This window comes from Olea europaea, chromosome 8 (genome assembly GCF_002742605.1).
Source record: "Olea europaea var. sylvestris chromosome 8, O_europaea_v1, whole genome shotgun sequence".
NCBI classification, from domain to species: Eukaryota; Viridiplantae; Streptophyta; class Magnoliopsida; order Lamiales; family Oleaceae; genus Olea; species Olea europaea.
Window position 1 is genome coordinate 18,036,135 of NC_036244.1, and position 20,474 is coordinate 18,056,608.

General features: G+C 32.9%; 2 protein-coding genes across 4 annotated transcripts; one reads left to right on the forward strand and one right to left on the reverse strand.

The window, feature by feature from the left end:
• Nucleotides 1-1,782: 1,782 nt before the first annotated feature.
• On the forward strand, nucleotides 1,783-10,184 carry LOC111399052 (putative 1-phosphatidylinositol-3-phosphate 5-kinase FAB1C). 3 transcript variants are annotated; one of them, XM_023026266.1, is made up of 11 exons: nucleotides 1,783-3,385; nucleotides 3,839-4,603; nucleotides 4,728-4,881; nucleotides 4,976-5,320; nucleotides 5,583-6,260; nucleotides 6,342-6,673; nucleotides 6,801-6,927; nucleotides 7,032-7,196; nucleotides 7,293-8,810; nucleotides 8,881-9,147; nucleotides 9,539-10,184. In XM_023026266.1, exons 1-11 carry the CDS (start codon nucleotides 2,880-2,882, stop codon nucleotides 9,791-9,793), a joined length of 5,112 nt encoding a protein of 1,703 aa, XP_022882034.1. In that variant the 5' UTR covers nucleotides 1,783-2,879; the 3' UTR covers nucleotides 9,794-10,184. The 3 variants fall into 3 exon arrangements, with proteins under 3 accessions (XP_022882034.1, XP_022882035.1, XP_022882037.1); XM_023026267.1 differs by having other exon boundaries at nucleotides 1,784-3,373; XM_023026269.1 differs by lacking the exon at nucleotides 1,783-3,385 and adding an exon at nucleotides 3,521-3,645.
• Nucleotides 10,185-11,853: 1,669 nt separating this feature from the next.
• Nucleotides 11,854-14,310, reverse strand: LOC111399053 (uncharacterized protein At1g66480-like). The gene is made up of 2 exons (XM_023026270.1): nucleotides 13,559-14,310; nucleotides 11,854-12,292 (listed from the first exon to the last, which is right to left on the reverse strand). The coding sequence occupies exons 1-2, from the start codon at nucleotides 14,204-14,206 to the stop codon at nucleotides 12,233-12,235; spliced, it is 708 nt and encodes a 235-aa protein (XP_022882038.1). The 5' UTR covers nucleotides 14,207-14,310; the 3' UTR covers nucleotides 11,854-12,232.
• Nucleotides 14,311-20,474: the final 6,164 nt, after the last annotated feature.

Sequence of the window (20,474 nt, forward strand, 5' to 3'; positions counted from 1 at the left end):
AGAAATAAAAAAATTTCTTCGATGATATTGAAGTATTTATGCTAGAAACCAAAGTATTGTTGATGATTGTTGATATCACCGATGACATTGTTATTGAAATTCATTGAATAAGATTCGTTGGTAATTACTGACGTTATGGTCAGCGATCCAACTAAATCAATTAATATCATTGATCATTAATGACAAAATATATGTAAATGATTATTTGTCCCATTATTATTTTTATTATTATTCTTCAAAATGTCACGTTAATAGTTTTGCCTAAAACCCTTAATTACTTGAGACATCTTTTAGCTGCTAAATGAAATAGGCTATGTTTGATAGCCAAAGGTTTTCATGGAGCTTGGAAAATCAAGTCCGTTTTTCAACTTTTATAATGTTTGATATGATTTATTTTCATGAAAAACCTTTTAATTTTGGGTGCCACTTAGACGTTTTCTATGTAATTGGTGAGAATTTATTTTCCTAGTTACTGTAATGATTTTTTTTTCTTTTTTAACAATAAAAACAAATTATAAGAATTATTGTAAAAAAATATGTTCGTTTAATTGACAATTTTCATGTAAATAAAGTCAAACGAACACCAAAAGATAGATGATTTTCTTGATTTTTTTTTTTTTTTGCAATGGTAATAAATTCTATCCCTAATATCAATATATTTTATCCCTTTAATTGATAATTTTTATATAAAACAAAGCCAAACGAATACCAAAAAATACTTTTATTTCAATATTTTTACGTAAAAAATTATACCAATCAAACACAATAAATTTTCAATTTCCTGAAATTCGTTTTGTTTCCACCCAAATTCCATTTTGCAATCAGACAGACCATAATTGGATCAATTTCGAACAGTGGCGTGAGAATTGCTTCATAGTACTTTTTTTTCCTGGCTCGAACTATGCTTTTCTACCTTTCAAATAAAGAAAAGTGGGCCCTTTCACACCGCGGTGAAGAAAATGGTCTACCTGATGCCCAATTTTTTGACTTTTGAATATCAAAAACGGTTAGTCCAATTTCTTGATCTAAGCAACTACGCAAAAATTGGGTAAATCTAGTCATAAAGTGGATTTTAAATTGACTTTTGAATGGACCAAACATTATTATATGACAATACAAAACTCTTATTGAATTTGTTTAAATTGGATTAATTTTCAGATTTCATCAATTAAGATAGAGGGATTTTCTTTTATTACACATTATTATAGATTCTTCTTAATATTTTGTGGATATAATTGTTATGACTATTCCATTGTTGTTATTCACCTATTCTTAAATTAAAATAATGTCAATATTAATAATATAGAACACAAATAAATTATGGATTTTTTAATAAAAATGTTTGATCACGAGTTTTTGCACGGTGCTTACAAATTATTAGAATGTGATTATTTAAATTTAAAAAGCATATCATCTAGAAAATTTAAATTAGTCTAGTTTTATTTCGTCCATTATCGAAATATATTGAGAGTATATTTTTAACATATATATTTTGCTACACACTTAGCAGCCAAATTTACTTTAATTCCAAAACCATATTTCTCACTTTCTCTGTTAAATATAATTCAAAAGGATACATATAAAAATTGAAACTCAATTAATTAATCAGATTTAGTAATTAATTATTGTCATGCTGACCAAAAGCCGAGGAGTAAAGAATACTTACCGATATAACACAATAATATGAAAAGAAATTAACAAAATCTAAGAAAATTAAATAAAGATAAAAGTTGACAGGGATACCAACTTTATATGCATTTGTATACGGAGATAGAGAGAGCTGTATGTATCTGTATGTACAACGGGTAAAGTATTAATATTTTAATGTAGTTGAGAAGTGAAAATGAAAGCTATACCGGGTAGGACGGGAAAGAGAGAGAGAAGAACCGGTGGTGGTGTTGTAAAAGAAGCAGAGGGAGCAAAAAATGGTAATGGAGATGCGAGCCAACACCATTACCAGTGCTAGTGTTAGAAAGGGAAACTTCTCTGTACTCTTCCTTTTTCTCCTTTTCATTCTCATTCTCTTCATCCTTTAAATATTGAATTTAATCAGATAATACACTTTTTTGTTTTGTTTTACCTTTATCTTTTCGACATCAAGATTTAATTTTTTTCCTCTAATGTTATTCCAATTCTAAACATTTGAAATAAGCCAATATCTTTCTTGTTTTTGGATCAGAGTTCTGTGTTTTGGTTTTTAATTGGTAAGGTACTTTTGGGGACTGAATTGAAGAACTTTCTTGATACTGTATTTATTGGCAGACTTCTTTGTTGACAATCTTAAGTGGGTTTTTCTGGCATTAACTGTTTGATTAAGGAAAGTTAAACTGATCCGGGTTTTCTGTAGTTTTGATTCTAAGCTCTGGATCTTTTTCTTTTTTTGATGAAAGTGTCAATCTTGGATTCTAATCTTCATAATTCTGAGATTGGTTGAACTGGAATTTCAGGGGTTTGAGAGTTTTTTGGAATTTCCCTGAGGTATCTGTTGGTGTTGTGCTGCTGTAGTTCTGATTTTAAATGTTTTTGTGATTATAGCTATTTTGAGTGTACATATAGTTAAATTTTATGCGAATTTGATGAGAGCAAGTTCCCCCTTCGTGATATTTTGTGCTTCCTTAGGAGGAAATTACCTTGTGAGTCTCACAAATTTTTCAGGAAAAGAAAATTACCATAGATAAATCAACTTGCAAAAGGAAAAAGGATTTTAAAAAAAATAAAAAAAACCCACCATTTTTATTGTGGGTTTAATAGTTTTGGCGTTGCTCAGATAAAATTTATCCTTCTTCCAAACAAATTGATATACTAGATGTGTTGTTGAGTCTAGATTAGGAGATAAACGGAATTGTAGAGTATTTTAGGTGCCGGGCTATTGCTGGTCTATGGGAATACCTTATAATTTGATATTGGATTTGATTGAGAAGGCTAAATCTTGGATTTCTTGGGGAAAGATTGGTCTAAATTCCATATCCGGTGAACTTCAGATGACTGGTAAAAGTTGCAAAATTTGTTACCAGTGTGATAGCAATTTATCAGAATTTTCCCTCAAGTACCAGTGTCGAAGTTGCGGAAGGGTATTGTGTGGGAACTGTGTGCACGAACTTGCATCTGGACATTTGAAAGAAACAAAGGAGGCAGTGTTTGACATCAAGTTTTGCAAGTTTTGTTTTGAACTTGGTCCCTGGAGCAACTGCGCAAGTATGTATAGTGGTAAGGTTTATCCTTCTGAATCTCCAAGACAAAGCCCAGAATCACCATCACCAAGTTTTAGTGGTGAGAGATTTGATGATCTTTCCGCCTGCGCACTGGCTAAAAATATGGACACATCATTTTTGAATCATCCATCTCCGGTGTCTGATCCACGTTCACCAAGCAGGTATGTGCCAGGGTATATTGTTGCTTCAAAGTTTTTGGATCACGTGTTCGTAAATTTTGAATATATTACTTACTATGTATTGGTATTTGGCAAAGTTTATTATTGTTGAATTTTGTTTATACCCTGAACTGAAGTATTCTGATTCCTTGAATGCTAATCAAATACAAATATATCATTTTGATATTAACTACCAAGTCAGACGTGGCTAGTCAGAATACGTCCTAGCAAGTGAAGTTCAGATTTAAGATATGCAGTTAAACAAGACTTTTGAGGTTGTATGTCAATTTATTTGAACTTTTGTATAGTAATTTGTATGCTTATATGTATCACATTAACATTAGTGGTGTCCTTGGGTGTTTTAGAGGACATAATATTGAAGATCTAAGTTTGATGAGTTCACACATGGTCTGCTATAATTTGCTCTTCCTGGGATTAAAATTTTTGTGGTTCTGTTTGTGATTGCAGGAGTGACGAAGATGAGGGCGATGACTCCACAAGTTGCTTTCTCAGCACATCAAGTGAATACTTACATTACAATTCTGATGTAGATTTAAGTAGTGTTAGTGCTAGGCATGGAAATTATAGTTTTTTATCTGTTGGATCAAGCCCTTCAGACAGCCCCTCTAGGATCCATATTACATCCAATGGGGGTGGGCATCATGTACAGCAAGAGCAAGGTGGAACAGCTAGATCTCAGAATGATGGTCCCTATGATCAAGAGTCTATGGCTGTTTTAAAAGGGACAGGGGATCCCGAAAATGTCCATCATTTGTCTATAGTCCAGAATAAATGTGAAAAGCCACTGGATTTTGAAACCAATAGTCTCATTTGGTTACCTCCACCACCAGATGACGTATCTAGTGAGGCAGAAAATAATTTCTTTACTTATGAAGATGAGGATGATGAAGTTGGGGAGTTAGGTGCTATGTTTTCCACTACAGATAGTCTGGATAGCATGTTTTTGACCAAGAAAAAGCTAAATCATGTTCACAAAGAGCCCCTGAAAGCTGCTGTGCAGGGGTATTTTAGGTCTCTTGTAGTGCAGCTGTTGCACGCGCATGGTATATTGGCTTCCAAAGAGAACTATGCTGAGGACTGGCTTGATGTAATTATGGAAATAGCATGGCAAGCTGCGAACTTTGTGAAACCAGATACTAGTAGAGGAGGCAGCATGGATCCCTGTGACTATGTTAAGGTTAAATGCGTAGCATCAGGAAGTCCTAGAGAGAGGTAAACATCTGGTATTATTGAGTGATTTCTTATCCACGTTGTTTTATCAGATTCATTTGTGAAAAACACTGCACTTATCATTAGATACTTTAAAAAAAATAAAGTTAATTCATTCTTCATGCAGCATGTTTATTAAAGGGGTAGTTTGTTCCAAGAACATAAAACACAAGCGCATGACATCACAATACAAGAACCCTAGACTACTACTCTTAGGAGGAGCTCTTGAGTACCAAAGAGTTCCCAATCAGCTTGCATCTTTTGATACATTACTGCAACAGGTTCATTCTAAATTATGGGTGTTTTTTTCTTTTCTTTTTTTTTAAAAAATATCAACGCTATTAAGTATGAATTATGAATTTATTATTGAATCAGGAAAATGATCATCTGAAGATGATTGTTTCAAAGATAGAGGCCCATCGTCCAAATGTGCTGCTTGTGGAGAAAAGTGTGTCTTCATTTGCTCAAGAACATCTGCTAGCAAAGGAGATCTCGTTAGTTTTAAATGTTAAAAGACCTCTGCTGGAGTGGATAGCAAGATGTACTGGTGCTACTTTAACTCCGTCAATTGATCATTTATCCACGACACGGTTGGGCAACTGCGAACTTTTCCATTTGGAGAAAGTTTCAGAAGGCCATGAGCCGCTGAATCAGTTCAACAAAAAACCCTGTAAAACCTTAATGTTTTTTGAGGGATGTCCCAGGCGGTTAGGTTGCACGGTAATTTTTAATTTTTAATTTTTTGGAATTTATAGTGTGGTATTTATTATTTTTATCTAAGCACGCATCGTATGAATTGATGATTTCTGCTTCCTGATCATTCTACTATTGCTAGTTGTCAAATTTTGTCATGGACCTCCTTCCCAATCTCGTTCATTTTTTTGTCTAGTGCATCCTAAAGAAATATTCAGGTTATATTTAATAACATGGGAATGGGGGAAAGCAGGAGGAAGAGGGAACTAATTCTATTCTGCATTTTTAGGTTGTACTGAAGGGATCATGTCGTGAAGAACTTAAGAAGGTGAAAAGTGTAGTACAGTATGCTGTCTTTGCGGCATATCATTTATCACTTGAGACCTCTTTTCTTGCTGATGAGGGTGCTAGTCTTCCTAAAATGGCAGTAAAACCTTCATCCTCAATGTCAGAGCGGATGAGTCCTAATAATTCTCTCTCTGTGATCCCTATTTCTACTGTTCCCTCCAGTTGCCCTGAAGAACTTGATGCCTCTAGCATCGATGTAGGACCTGCAGAATTCCATTTGGAGCTTGGGCTACACGAGTCGCTGTCTGAACTTGGTCATGCTAGTTCTGATGATGCCTGTTTGACCGATGAGTACAGATTTGTAAATGCACTCTCTGATGCATGCGATGATAATTTGGCTGGCTTTGGAAATTATGCACGGGCAGGATTGATAGGTCAAGAAGAGGGCCCATCAGGTGAAGTTTCTGAACTTGCTGCACTTCAGAGGGTTGATGAGATTGAAGACTCAAGTGAATATTGTTCATCTAATGATGGTCTCCAGAGCATATTAGTTTCTTTTTCCAGTCGTCGTGTGCTAAATGGAACTGTATGTGAACGTTCTCGACTCCTGCGTATCAAATTCTATGGTCCATCTGATAAACCATTGGGGAGGTATCTGCAGGATGATCTATTTGATCAGGTAACCTTTCTTTTGGGCCTGCCTTTCCTTTTGCCTTGTTGTCTAGTTGCTATAATTATTCATTGCAATTTGTATTGCCAGTCATCTTGCTGTAGATCATGCAAGCAGCCAGCTGAAGCCCATGTTATGTGCTATACACATCCGCATGGGAATCTTACAGTAAACGTCAGACACGTCCCCTTGGTGAATCTTCCTGGGGAGCAAGATGGAAAGATATGGATGTGGCACAGATGCCTCAGGTGTGCACATAGTGATGGAGTTCCGCCAGCCACTCAAAAGGTGGTGATGTCTAACGCTGCCTGGGGACTTTCTTTTGGAAAGTTTCTCGAGCTTAGTTTTTCAAACCATGCAACTGCTAACCGTGTTGCAAGCTGTGGTCACTCTCTGCAACGGGACTGCCTCAGGTTTTATGGGTAAGTTTAATATTCAGTTAGATTTCAGTTCCATTACTGTTGTTCATGAACATGATCATCAGAACAATTTTGTTAGTTGTAATAGTGGTAAAACAATGATCTGTTTTTCCTCTCCATATTTTGACAGGTTTGGGAGTATTGTTGCTTTTTTCCAATATTCTCCTATTGATATTCTCTCTGTGTATTTGCCGCCATCAATTCTCAAATTCAATGGCCATGGTGAACAGACCTGGGTACGAAAAGAAGCATCTGAGGTTTGTAGCACATTCAAAAAAATTTTCTGGTTTTTGTTTGTCTCTGGAGATATAACTAAATTATTTATGTCTGCATTACAACAATCTGCCTTTCCTTTCCTTAGCTTTTGTGCAAAGCCGAAGCCTTGTATGCAGAGATATCAGTTGTTCTTCATCAAATTGAACAGAAAAGCACATCTTTGACAAATGAATTCTCCAAGGCGATTGAGTTGCATTGTCACATATTGGCGTTAAAGAACATGCTGGCAACAGAGTTGAATCATTACAAAGTGAGTACTTCATCCAGTTCATCACTGTTCATGTGCTTAATGTAAATGTGTTCTAGTGTCCTGGCTTCTCTGACTTATTTCTGTTTGTTTGAACAGGATTCGCTTCTATTAGTTGATGAAGAGATTTCAGACCTAGGTCATGTAACTGGTGACATTCTTGAAGTTAATCGATTGAGACATTCGCTTCTGATGGCTTTACATTTTTGGGATCGCCGGCTATATCTATTGGACTCTCTTCTTAATAGGAGCTCCAGTCCCAATCCTCTGAATGATGATGCAGCTCATAGTTGCTTGAAAGAATATGATGCATATTTGGCAGATAGTAGTATTGAGTTTGGTCGTGAAGATAATGTCCTTGAGTATTTAAAATTAGATGAATGCCCAAAAAAGGCTGTATTGTCCGAAGACGAGCCCAATTTTTTGCTATTGGAGTCTAGTTTGCTGGAAAACTCCATATCAAGCAAATTCAAGCAGAATGCAGAGGACAAAATGCAAGCAGACGAGGAAAATGCTGTCAACAATGCATCATTAGAACGCCTCCAATCAGCTGGGTCCATTCTTTCAGATAAAATAGATTCTGCATGGACAGGGACAGATCAGCCTCCAATAAAAGCACCGTTGCCTGAAGCACTTAAAACTGACGAACCTGTATCCACGGTATCCGAGCTGATAAATCGAAAAGAAAATCCATCTTTTAAAAGACTGATGTCACCTGCCAGAGTATACTCCTTCGATTCTGCTCAGAGACTTAAAGAAAGAATCAGTAAAGGACTTCCTCCTTCTACATTGCATTTGTCTAATCTCAGATCTTTCCATGCTTCTGGAGATTATAGATGTATGGTCAGAGATCCTGTTCCAAATGTACAAAGGACATATTCTCACGAAGCCAATTTAAATCTTTCAAAGGATCTATCACCCTCTTTTATCTCTTCTATTTCTCTTTTGCCTGAAGGAGCAAGATTGATGATCCCACAAAATGTTCAAAATGAAGTTGTTATTGTTGTTTATGATAATGAGCCCACAAGCATAATATCGTATGTTCTTAGCTGCAAGGAGTATGAAGAATGGGTTGCTGATAAGCCAAATAGGCTTGAAGGAGGATCAAATATAAGTCGAACCAAAAGGGTGAATGCTTTAGCTTCTGACCTTTCTACATGGCACTCATTTGGTTCGCTGGACTTGGATTACATAAACTATGGAAGTTATGCCTCCGGAGATGCTTTGAAGACTGAGAGTTCTCAATCCACAGACTCCAAGAGTTCTCCTCATCTAAGAATTTCTTTCGAAGACGAGTTTTCAAGCGCTGGTGGAAAGTTGAAGTTTTCTGTTGTATGTTACTTCGCAAAACAGTTCGATTCTCTTTGCAAGAGATGTTGTCCCAACAAAGTGGATTTTGTACGTTCCTTAAGCCGCTGCAGGAGATGGAGTGCTCAGGGGGGAAAGAGTAATGTTTATTTTGCAAAGTCATTTGATGAACGATTCATAATCAAACAAGTAACAAAGACTGAGTTGGAATCCTTTGAAACATTTGCACCTCAGTATTTTAAATATTTAATGGATTCTCTCAGATCTGGAAGTCCAACTTGCCTAGCCAAAGTTCTTGGTATTTATCAGGTTAGACCTCATTTATTGTTTTTGTTTGTTGTTTTTTGTATATGTGTTTCCAATCTACTGTTTTATCTAGGTCATTGTCAAATATCCAAAAAGCGGCAAGGAAACAAAAATGGATTTGATGGTGATGGAGAATCTCTTCTTTAAAAGAAGTATCTCAAGGGTGTATGATCTCAAGGGCTCTGCACGATCTCGTTATAATTCAGATACAACGGGAACAAATAAAGTATTATTAGATATGAATCTTTTAGAAGCACTGCGTACAAAACCTATATTCCTTGGAAGCAAAGCAAAACGGAGCCTGGAAAGAGCCATTTGGAATGATACATACTTTTTAGCGGTAATCTGCTTTCATGTCCTATTCTTGATGAAGTTACTGAACTTTGATCACTAGTTTGAAGCTTTTCACAATAATGTTTATTCTTACGAGTGTCTCATAAAAGAATACTGATTCCGCCTGTAAGTTTAACAAGGGGTATACTCTATGCTATGGAAGTTGCTATGGATAGTTGGAGAAAAGCGCTAAGTTTTTGGCAGGAACATGTTTCCGATAAAAAAAGGGGATTTTTCTTTGTTATAATGTACAGATTCGTTGTCGAGGAAAATTAAGGAAAATGGTGCTTGGATGGGAATTTATGTCGAATCTTTTTATTCTTATTTTTATACTGAATTGATTAAACAAGGAGGTTATGTTAATCTTCATGATCTTTTGTTCCTTTTCTTGATCACAGTCTGTTGATGTGATGGACTACTCTCTGTTGGTTGGGGTGGACGAAGAGCGCAAGGAGCTGGTTATAGGGATAATCGATTTCATGAGACAATATACTTGGGACAAGCAGTTGGAGACATGGGTAAAGGCATCTGGCCTACTCGGTGGACCAAAGCACGAGTCTCCAACCATTATATCGCCAAAACAATACAAGAGAAGATTCAGAAAAGCAATGACAACCTACTTTCTTACAGTCCCAGATCAATGGTCATCGTAAGCATTAAAGTTTCTTCATTTCACGCACCTCCTAGGTAAATTTGTCTATGGTATGGCTGGTTTAGTTTGGAACCCTTTGGTCGAGGCACTGCTTCTGATTCCTTTGTAGAGCATCAGTTAATAATGGTCAAAATAGAGAGAATTAATTGCACAAAATTGGAGAGAGTAAATTCTGCATTCTAGTTTTTCGATTTTGGTTTTTTCCGTTTGTGGAGGCCTTCAGCCCCTAGAAGAAACCACACAAATGCAGGTGGGAGAAACTCTATTACAGACCATCGTACTTGTAAATTTTTGTAAATATGTACAATTTTTATTGACAAATACGTTGAATTTGTTATTTATTGGCTTCTGTTGAACCTATCTATACAACGTTTTGCAGCATGTTAGCAGAAGTTTTACGCACGTTTCCCTGCCCTATCTGTTTTAAATTTCGTTTTCATTGTTGGTTGAACTGGAATTTCTGGGAGAATTTGTTCAGTATGAAACCTGAACTTAGCAGGTTGCGTGCATGTAGATATCTACATTTTTTCAAGGCCTTTTTCTCTTGTTCGTGTGCAATGCCTGCATAGTGTGTCCTTTAAGGCAACTGAGAATCAATTTTCAATTATATTACTCCAAGTCTTGCTTTGGCTTGAAGCCAGAAAAAGAAAAAAAAATGATATTATATACTATGTTCCTGGGAGATTAAGAAATGAACTTGATAATGAACGGTGCCCTTTAAGAAAGCAACTATTACTGAATGCTTTATTGGATTTTTTGACTCCATGACTTAAAAAATTCATGCTACATATACATGTTCAAAAATCGATGAGACACGTGTTGACGTATGATTGGACAGTTTGAAAAATTAAAACAAAAAAATCAATCATCATCTACTGTCAAATCAGTCTTGTCTCCTTCTCTTCCCTGATTTTAAGCCTGATTAAATGGTTTTATTTGACTTAAAATTAGTTGTTCTATTTTTAAATGATGGGTTATGGAATATAACATTAAAGCATCCATGAAAATTCAAACGGGTTAAAGTGTAGGTAGGACAAATGTGGCAAGACGAGAAGAACAGTTATGTACGAGTTTCAACCAAATTTGTAAAATAATGAAAAACGCCTCCAAATATGATTTTCAAGAAATAATGCAAAATTTCTTTGTTAAAATGATGTTTAAAAGACCATTTCACTTTTTATTCAAAACGATTAATCAATTGCGGGACTAGAAAATATAATTCCTGGCAAGATTGCAGTTAACATTTATACAGAATGAAAAATGTGTAATTATCTGCATAATTTTGAATACCTTTTTCAAGAAAAAATTATTTCCAGAATTAAGAACCTTAGTTTTGTATTGCACAATTGAAAACAGTTAGTCAAAAAAATTTCATTGAGTTCCAATATGGCGATTGGAACTTAAGGTACTTACAATCAAGTTGACAAGGATTGACATTTCATATTATGATCGATGATCATAGAGAACCTTTTTACCGTTGCATAAATAAGCCATCAAAATTCACCTTTGATTCACTTGAAGATAATCAGAACCAACCAGGTCTAATTTTGATCCTCAAAGACTTAACGGAGTTTCACCAACCCCTTTTTTTGCTTATTCTGACAATGCGTCCCCACCTCTTCTTGTCATATCTTCTAAGGAAATAAATCTCACGTCGATTAAATACCGAAATATTAATCAACTTAAATAGATCTTGGGTCACTCACCTTATTAAGATGGATCTCAAATCTTAACGTGGTATCAGAGCCCAGTAATCTACAACGAGCTATTCGATCCGATTAAGTCTCAAAAATGAGCACACAGATTTCAAAATTAGTCTGCTAAAAAGGAGCCACCATTTTGTGGGGGCATGTTAAAGGAATAAATCCCACATCGATTAAATATCAAAATATTGATCAATTTAAATAGATCTTGGGCCACTCCTTTTAATAAGGTTGATCTTTTTAAAATGGACCTCAAATCTTAACAATATTCTTATCCTACATGGTATTACATAAACAAGCTATAATAGCATTTCATCTCTCTTGAGGACTTAAGTCCATTGTCTAAAGACGTTCGGCATGTAAGATTAATGACTTATTTCTGGTGCATTACAACAAAATAAGAAAAGTGAACTTACTGGGATGATATATAAGGGTGAATACATCTCCCTTGTCATGTATAGTATTCTTTATTGTCTCAGAATAATGAAAAAGATTTAATGTACATGGTCGACCATGAACATCTACTCTTTCACAATCCCTCTTGAAGCTCAACCTAAAGCTAAACTTTCATTCTCAGCTTCTTAACATTGCCACATATATATATATACACACAAAAAGTAACAGAAACATTAGATCTGCTAGTTGTTGGGAACTCTTATTAGGGAATTCCGAGTGAAAATGTAAATGTTGGCTATGCTATTTGTTTAACTTGCTTCAAAAGTATGATTTCTTGGCAGCTAAGAAGCCATAGCAAGTTGGATCTCTCCTTCCATTATTGGCGAAAACCCGACGCGTTTCTGCAAATATTTACGAGCAACAATATAAATAATATAAACTGAATTTAAACAAGATATAAGAAAGGATGAATTTCTGTCAAATGAAAACATCAGTAAATTCTATTTGTTATAAATGACCTTACTTTTGTATATACTCTTCAAAGTCAATTCGACGTTTGGTTAATAATTACAAATTATTTATAATCGACAAAGTCACGTTTTATCTATACATTTTGTGGGATAAAAAATATCACCATTTATTAATCACTTATTTTTACTGATTTATAATTTAAATTATGTATAAAAACTATCTAAAACAAGTTTGGGAGCTCGATGTTTTTTTGACTTTTTCTATTTGTTTAGCGGCAGCCATTTTGACCCAATTTTGGTACTATTTTGAGAGTATCCAAATCCATTAGGGATCAACTAATTGGAAAAATGGTTGTCAAAAACAAGTGCCTAACATTCTTTTTTATTATGTACCTGAAATTTTAGATGACTACTTGAAATCAAATAAGGTAGGTTTATTGGATTTTTTTTTATTTCTTTTCTTATGAAACTATCACTTAGGCCAAGCTTACCACCGACATGGATAGAAGGAGAAAATATGAAAAACAGATCAACATGCTTTCCTTCTACAAACAACTTTGCAAGAAATCGACCCAAAAAAAATAATATTGGTATTATCAAGCAGTTAAACACCAAAATCTTGACCTACATGCCCGTTTCTGTGTCTATCCCTAACAATTGAGTGGTTTGTGGAACCCTATTTATTGAGTAAGTAAACAACTTCATACAGTATAGGTTGGTTTCTTGTCTGTACAAAAAGAAGAAATAACCAACTAATTCTAGGTTGGTTAGGACGTTGTCACAAGGATGATAAAAATGTTAAACAGTCAAATCCCTTTAAATCCCTAAGCAATGATGCTATAAAAACTATGGATTCATTGGCATGACTTTAAAGTTACTCCTAAGATTAAGAAATTATTTTTAAACATATTTGGATAATAAACTGAAAGTGCCCTATCTAGCTAAAACAATTCGAAGAAGAAGCTGACTTAAGGTGACTTATTCGAGAAGCTATTTGATAAAAAATCAGAAGTAGAGGTTGTACCAAAACGCTTCAAGTACAACTAAGAAAGTCAATCTATATAATTTATTCTTAAGTCCACTAATCTATCTTAAGAACATTCATGCATCTAATTTTTTTTTATTTTTTATTTTTTAAATTAAAATCACTTGTCAATCCCCACAAGCATGGCACAAGAAATGGATCGAATTTCATACCTCGCGAGATTTGAGGCCACTTTTCATGATACCATGATCAGCCTTCCAATTCCCATGTTGCTGCATTGATGCACCACCATGTTGAACCTTGTTGGGTTCCAAGGTGCTGACAAAGTCGGTGGTGGCGCCGGTGTTGGCCATATAAAGGTTGGCAATTTTCTCTGCCACCTCTGACTCATTCTTGCTATCCATCATCAACTTCTCCAACTCCGCCTTGGGAAGCCTCAACTTCAACCTCACTGCACCGCCATTTTCTGACTTTTCTTGAACCGCAGCCTCCTCGTCGACAGCAAGGCTCGGTGGTTTCATTATTGACAGATCCGATACAGACCTTCTCGCCAGCATTAGGCTCTCGAGCCGGTCCTTGGCACTCATTTGAATGCCTGACCTAACTCGCCTCGGGTTTTTCTCTTGAGGAAACTTGGGCAATTCTACCAGAAAATAGAGCCTTTTTGGCTTAAGCTCTTGCTGTGGTTCTAAGGGTTTTGCTCGAATCCCATAATGTTTCACTGCCTCGGATTCTAACAAAACGAACCCTGGATGGTCCTTTACTACATCCACGGCACGTACTGGAATCTTGAATTTGATCATTTGGCCATCAATTTTCATGACTTTCGCAGTCTTTTTTCCGCCTAAACTATTTCCCATTTTCTTTGTGTTCTTCTTGAAATGAATGAAGAGAACCTTTCTTGATTTTGGTATCCTTTTGGGACCCTCTCTATTGTTATCAGATAACTCAAATGAAATCGATAGGTGCAAAGCGAAACGGCACTCTTTTATTGGGGGTGGGGCATTATGGGTCAAATAAAGAGCCCAAATTGGCAGCGTCTTTGACAAATTGACAAGTTAATATCTTATAAAGTAAATAAACGTTTTTCAATATTATTAGAACAATGAAGGTTCCTAACTTTTATAATAAATGCAAATGAATCCTCAACTTTAGCTGTCGTTCCAAACTTTCGAAAGTTCAGTAGCCAGATTCCAAAGTGAATCAATCTGGCCAATGACACTAGTCATGGTGTTGTGGGATGTCGATATCGTTGGTTGTGGGGTGGGGTGAGAGTTGTATATTTCTTTTTCTTTTTCTTCTTTTTGAAACGTGTATTATTAAAGTAAATGGATTGTTTTGCTTAGAAAAAGGTGAGCGGGGCTTCTATTTACTTATTAAACACCAAAGTGAATAAATTTTGTGGATAAGGACCTCTGATTGTTACACATAAGAAAATCAAGTTTAAAGGTTTGCAATTAATTTCTCTTGTTGCAACGGTAAAGGACCTCTGCTGCAATTTTACTTATTTATTAATTCTTTTATCCCCGGCCATCAAATTTACGTAGACTTGTTGAGACCATGATGCCTCAAAGTTCAAAGTTCAAAGTTCAAACTTGCTCTACTCCTACTTTTCAAATTCTATATTTTTCTCTTATGAAAATACATTTTGGCAGCATTTTCCTATCTCCCAAAACCTCGTGGATTTGCGGCAAAAATAGACTTATTTTCTTGTTGAATGAAAATTACTTGCGTTAATCACGGTATGGATACTAGATTCCATTTACATGTGGGGTTTCGATTGGAAGTTTGATGGATGAAATGTGAAAACAATCAATGAAAAGTATGCTGAGTTGACAAGCGTTTTACATTTAATTTGTATCAAATAAAATCGCAACATGTACAAGATCTAATTCACTATGTGTTAAAGTTTAACATGTGAACGTTCATTAATTATGTAAGCGTGAAACTAGAACTCAGCTCCTCCTTTGGTATTTATTAAATTTCATTTTATTATATTCCATTTTTCTCTTTCATATTTTCAACCACACAATTTTTCGTAAAATAATATAAGACGTAAATCGAAAAAAATTTCTTCTTTTTCAATTACTCATTTTTCAAAAAAATACTATTCCAACTATTTTCATTTCCAAACAAGAGGACCAAACGGGGCCCAATATTTTTATATATTGAGCAGATTCATGAAAGTCGATAAGAATTTTATTTATTTAAATATTTATATTTATTTAAAAAAGTATTATACGACTTCTTATTATTTGTGTTCAACATCTTGAAAATTATGTTTGACTAATTGATTTATTTTCCTGCATGTCACGTGAAGTCCCATCCCTCGTTTGGCTGCCCATATAAATGAGAATCTATAAATAACTGAAAATTTCAATTCAAAAGTATGCAAGTCAATAATCAATGAATTTGATTAAGAATTTGTTCTTGGAATTAATGCCATAATTTACTTCAAAAATATGCAACACATTTGTGTTGTATCCTTCTCAAATTACCCAATTTAATTTGGTTCCTGAATTTCTCAATATCTCGAGCACTGGATATTGAGATTGGACTTATTTTCGCTCTTATAAAAGCATCATGTTAATCACATAACACATGATTGAACATTAATATAGTAGTTGCTTCAGAATAAAACGAAAACATGCATAGAAAATTTTAATCGACAAGATAATAGAAAGAAATGATATTTTCGTTATTGGAAGAATTTGCACAAACCCATGAACCTAATATGTAGTAAGATTAAATTGGTGGTTGTAAGGGCTGTTTTACACATCTATTTGCCTACTCAAATGATGATTATATTAATAAAGTTAAATTAACTTTTTAATCTATAAAAAAGTTAAAATATTGTCAATTCTTACTTGTCCAAACACAACATTGAAATACTGCTAACAATACGATTCTTTTTTAATTACTTTCCGTTTTAACATTTTGTTATTAAAATATATTATGTAAACGGTTGCACAATTTTATTAGTAGAAGATAACGAGTACATTAGTTACATATAATTTATTCAAAAACGTTATAAATCAAAGAGAAAATAGAGAAAGTCAATATATTTATATATGTAATTTATTCAGAAACAATATCCAATATTTATAGGTTACCATTAGAGTTGCGGGGTACAAAGGTTATTAATAAATAGTAATTTATTTATAAATCTCCCCCTTAAACCATTATTTTGCATACTAATTATCTCGTTAGAAATTTCGTTAGACAAATATTCGATAGAACAAAAATACCAAACAATGGAACAAAATCTAGTGCAATAAAATATCATCTCATTAAAACCTTATCAAAAAAATTCAATGAGACAAAATTTGAGTGAATGAAAAATAGTACAGGCTCAAATACTCCCCCTAATCTCAGTTAATAAAAATCCTTGTACCGAGTTTTCATATTTTGTAAGTCGATGTCTTCAATATTACAATTATGATGAAGTAGTTCATGTTATCCTGTTATAGCTTTCAAACACTACCCTCTTCATACGAGATATCTATCTTTTAGTAAGTATGATTGTCCATTGAAAAATAGATTTTGTTGTTGCTCTCCTCGAGAGTCTCAAACCCAATTTGTAACATATAAAAATATTATTATAACGGTAAATATTTTGTATGTTATAGACATTAATTATACAAGGAATAGTCTCGTTAAAACCTTACTAAGAAATATCAATTGGAAAAAATTCTAATGAAGAAAAATATTAAATTATTACTTTAAGTAAACTACAAAAGTCATTTTATTAAAAAATTTGTGAGGAAAATTCAATATGATAAAATTTTAATCAAGAAGATAAGAGAGTACAATGCGTATTTACTCCCGTTACGATAATATCACTTTAATTATATGCTATGACATATTAAATTCTTCATGGATAGTACTACTTATCATGTCAGATGAGTTGAGTATAACAATATTTATTATACATATATCAAATTTAATGCATTATCAAGATAGTAAGATATAGACGTATGATTCTTCATTATGTTAAAAATTGTACATTACAAATTATGACTTTATTTTTCTCAATTTTCTTTTCGTATAAGTATACATCTTTAGGTGTTTGAACTATATGTCAAAAAAATTCATATTTCTCTAGTGAGTTCAATTTTGCTATGATTGCGTCTTTTTATTTAGTCAGTTATTTAAAAGGCATTCTTTTATAGTCTTCCTTCAATATCTTCGTTATAATTCATAATAAAGATCTTTAAATCAGTGTTGTTAGTATCTTTTTCTTGTCAATTTTTCACTTATTTTTCATAATGACATAATTTATTGAGATATCTGATTTTCAATATTTTAGATATATAAGCCTCTTCTATTGTTTTATAGCTTGCGTGCCTTGCATATATACTGACTAGGAGTATATGTCTTCTCAATTGAACCATTTTTACTATTTGCATCATTTTCTTTTGGGGATTTTGACTTCACATCAAATATCACCATGCTTCATGCATGTCATTGATTTATCAATATCATCAAGTAATTGTCCTTTCAAAATGATAATTTGAGTTGGAAATTTAAAGTTGGTGTGAAAAATGCTGTTAATCTGTTTGATCAGTAAATGTATTTAAATGAATTATTTTTCAAACTTTTGATTCAATTTTTTTTGTGTCAGCACCTAATTAATATATTGGTTTATTATGTTTATTATTTTCATCTTCCTAATTTCTCTTTCTAATGCTGAGAAAATTGTTCAATCAAAATTATAGTCGGCAAACCGTGTTATAAAATATCATTTGTTAGAGTTTAAAATATTTTATAAAAGTTCAAATAAATATGTATTCTAACCATTCTTTCATACCCCATCTCAGTGTATTGTGTGGAGTGACCATACATTTGTTGCTCCAGAACATATATTTAGATGAGAAATATAATTCTTATGACGATAAGCCGAAATGGAAAACTATGATATTGTCACGATGAGTAACAATGACGCTATATGTAAAAAATTGTATTTCGTAAGCAAAAATGAGAAACATTTTGTCCTTAATAGTAATGATTTAGCAATTGATTTGAGGTATTCGTATGATTGGCTGAATCATGAGTTATAGAATACTCAACCATTAAGAGAATAATTTAACAAACTTCAAGTTGCAAATATTTATTAACACATACAATCACACGTTATGTATCTATTATACAAATAATATTTAGATGGTCAATATGAAGGGTTGCGAGTACTACATATCATTTAGTTAATTTTCAAAATTTTAGGGATACAATATCAACTTTAGATAGTAATGGTTGATGGTCAATTTTCAATAAAAAGAACATGCACCATATATGAATTCATTGCATTAAGAAATCTTTTGTTTCCTCAATTAATATATATTCAAATTCTCATTTCATTATTACTGATGCATTTATGTTCTAACTGATCGTGTCAAATAATAATATATTTAAAGTTATTAAACGTTCAATACATTGTTTACATCAATTGTATCAATATAACCTTCAAACTTTTTCTTTTTTCTCATTCAGGGAGTAGTAATATAGCTTATTAAATTATTTACTTTATATTTCAGAATAAAATCAATTAATTTTATTAAGTTTTGTGACATTCAATAATAGCCCAAATATTTTTAAACCAAAATTATAATGATTTGGTGTGTTTAGGCCCACAAAGATGTGAACACTTAAGCAATTTACAATTGACTCATTCTCACAATTAACCAATGACCACATAAAATATTACAAATGCTCAATATCCAAATATCGAGTTCACACCAAAAGACAATAAAATTGATGAAATCATAATCATACAGATGGTATATCCATATTTATCCAAACAACAAAAACAATTGCCTTGGTCATGGCCAAACATGAACATCTAATTTATTTATTTTTGTTGTTTTTATGGGCCGTCGGACCAAAAATTTAACTCAATACAAATATGAACCAGTATAAAATAAATTTATTTGTTTGATCATTTGATTGTTGACAAAATAATATTTTATAATGACAAACACAAGAAAAGCATTAATAACTAACCAGGTTACATATTATTCATACACATTGAGATAAGACATTGTAATATACTCCTAGAATTCTTATATTCTAAATTACTTAAAATCGTGATTCTTCAAGAGCAATAAAAAAATCTTTTAAAATATTAATAGATTTAAATTTGTATTTCTTCAAGAATACGAAGCAGTATTCTTCAGGTATACTAACATGTATTATTTCACCAATTATTCACATAAATGTTAAATCAAATCTCTTGATATTTCGCAAGAATTATTATTTTTGAAGATTGAGATGCTGAAATGGTGCTGCTTTGAGAGTGTCAATATTTTTTCATTGATAGGGGGAAAAAATGGAGTAACAACTTTCATATGGCATATTAAAATATCTATTATTTCAGGATAGAAAAAAATTACATGAGTAAAATAGCACATGATAAATATCATGGGATTCACTTGTTCATAAATTTTGATCAAGAACAATATCACACACACACACACATAAAATCACGGATTCACGTGGCACCTCCACATAATTAACTCCGAGCCAGTGAATAAATATATAATAATAATAATAATAATAATAATAATAATAATAATAATAATAATAATAATAATAATAAATAAATAAATAAATAAATAATATCTGAAACATAACTTATAGCAATCACCGTAGTATTTTGGATTTTATCTTTATATTTTTAAAACGTAAAATACATTTTTTGTTCTCATAAATAAATGAGATCATAACTTGAGAAAAATAAATGTAGGAATTTTATATAACCTTCGAGGATATTAGAATATTGACATATCAAACTGTGCTTCTTTAGTTTGAGAAACACCGATCTCTATAAAGTTAGTTATCAAGACTAACGCAATATTGTTCAAGAGTACTGATTTATAAGTTGTATATACTAGAGCATCAAACCATATTTTTTTTTTTTGGATTATTAATATAAATAAACTCAATAGTGGTTTAGTTACAATTGCAATTTTTCAAGATCAATACAAATATTAATATTCAAGTGTATAAAGTCGTGATTCTTCAAGAATGATTGAATAACCTCATAATACTCTTCAACAATATTAGTGGATATTATATATGTTCCTTAGAGGTCAATAATATAATATTCTTATATAAAATTATCATGTGCAT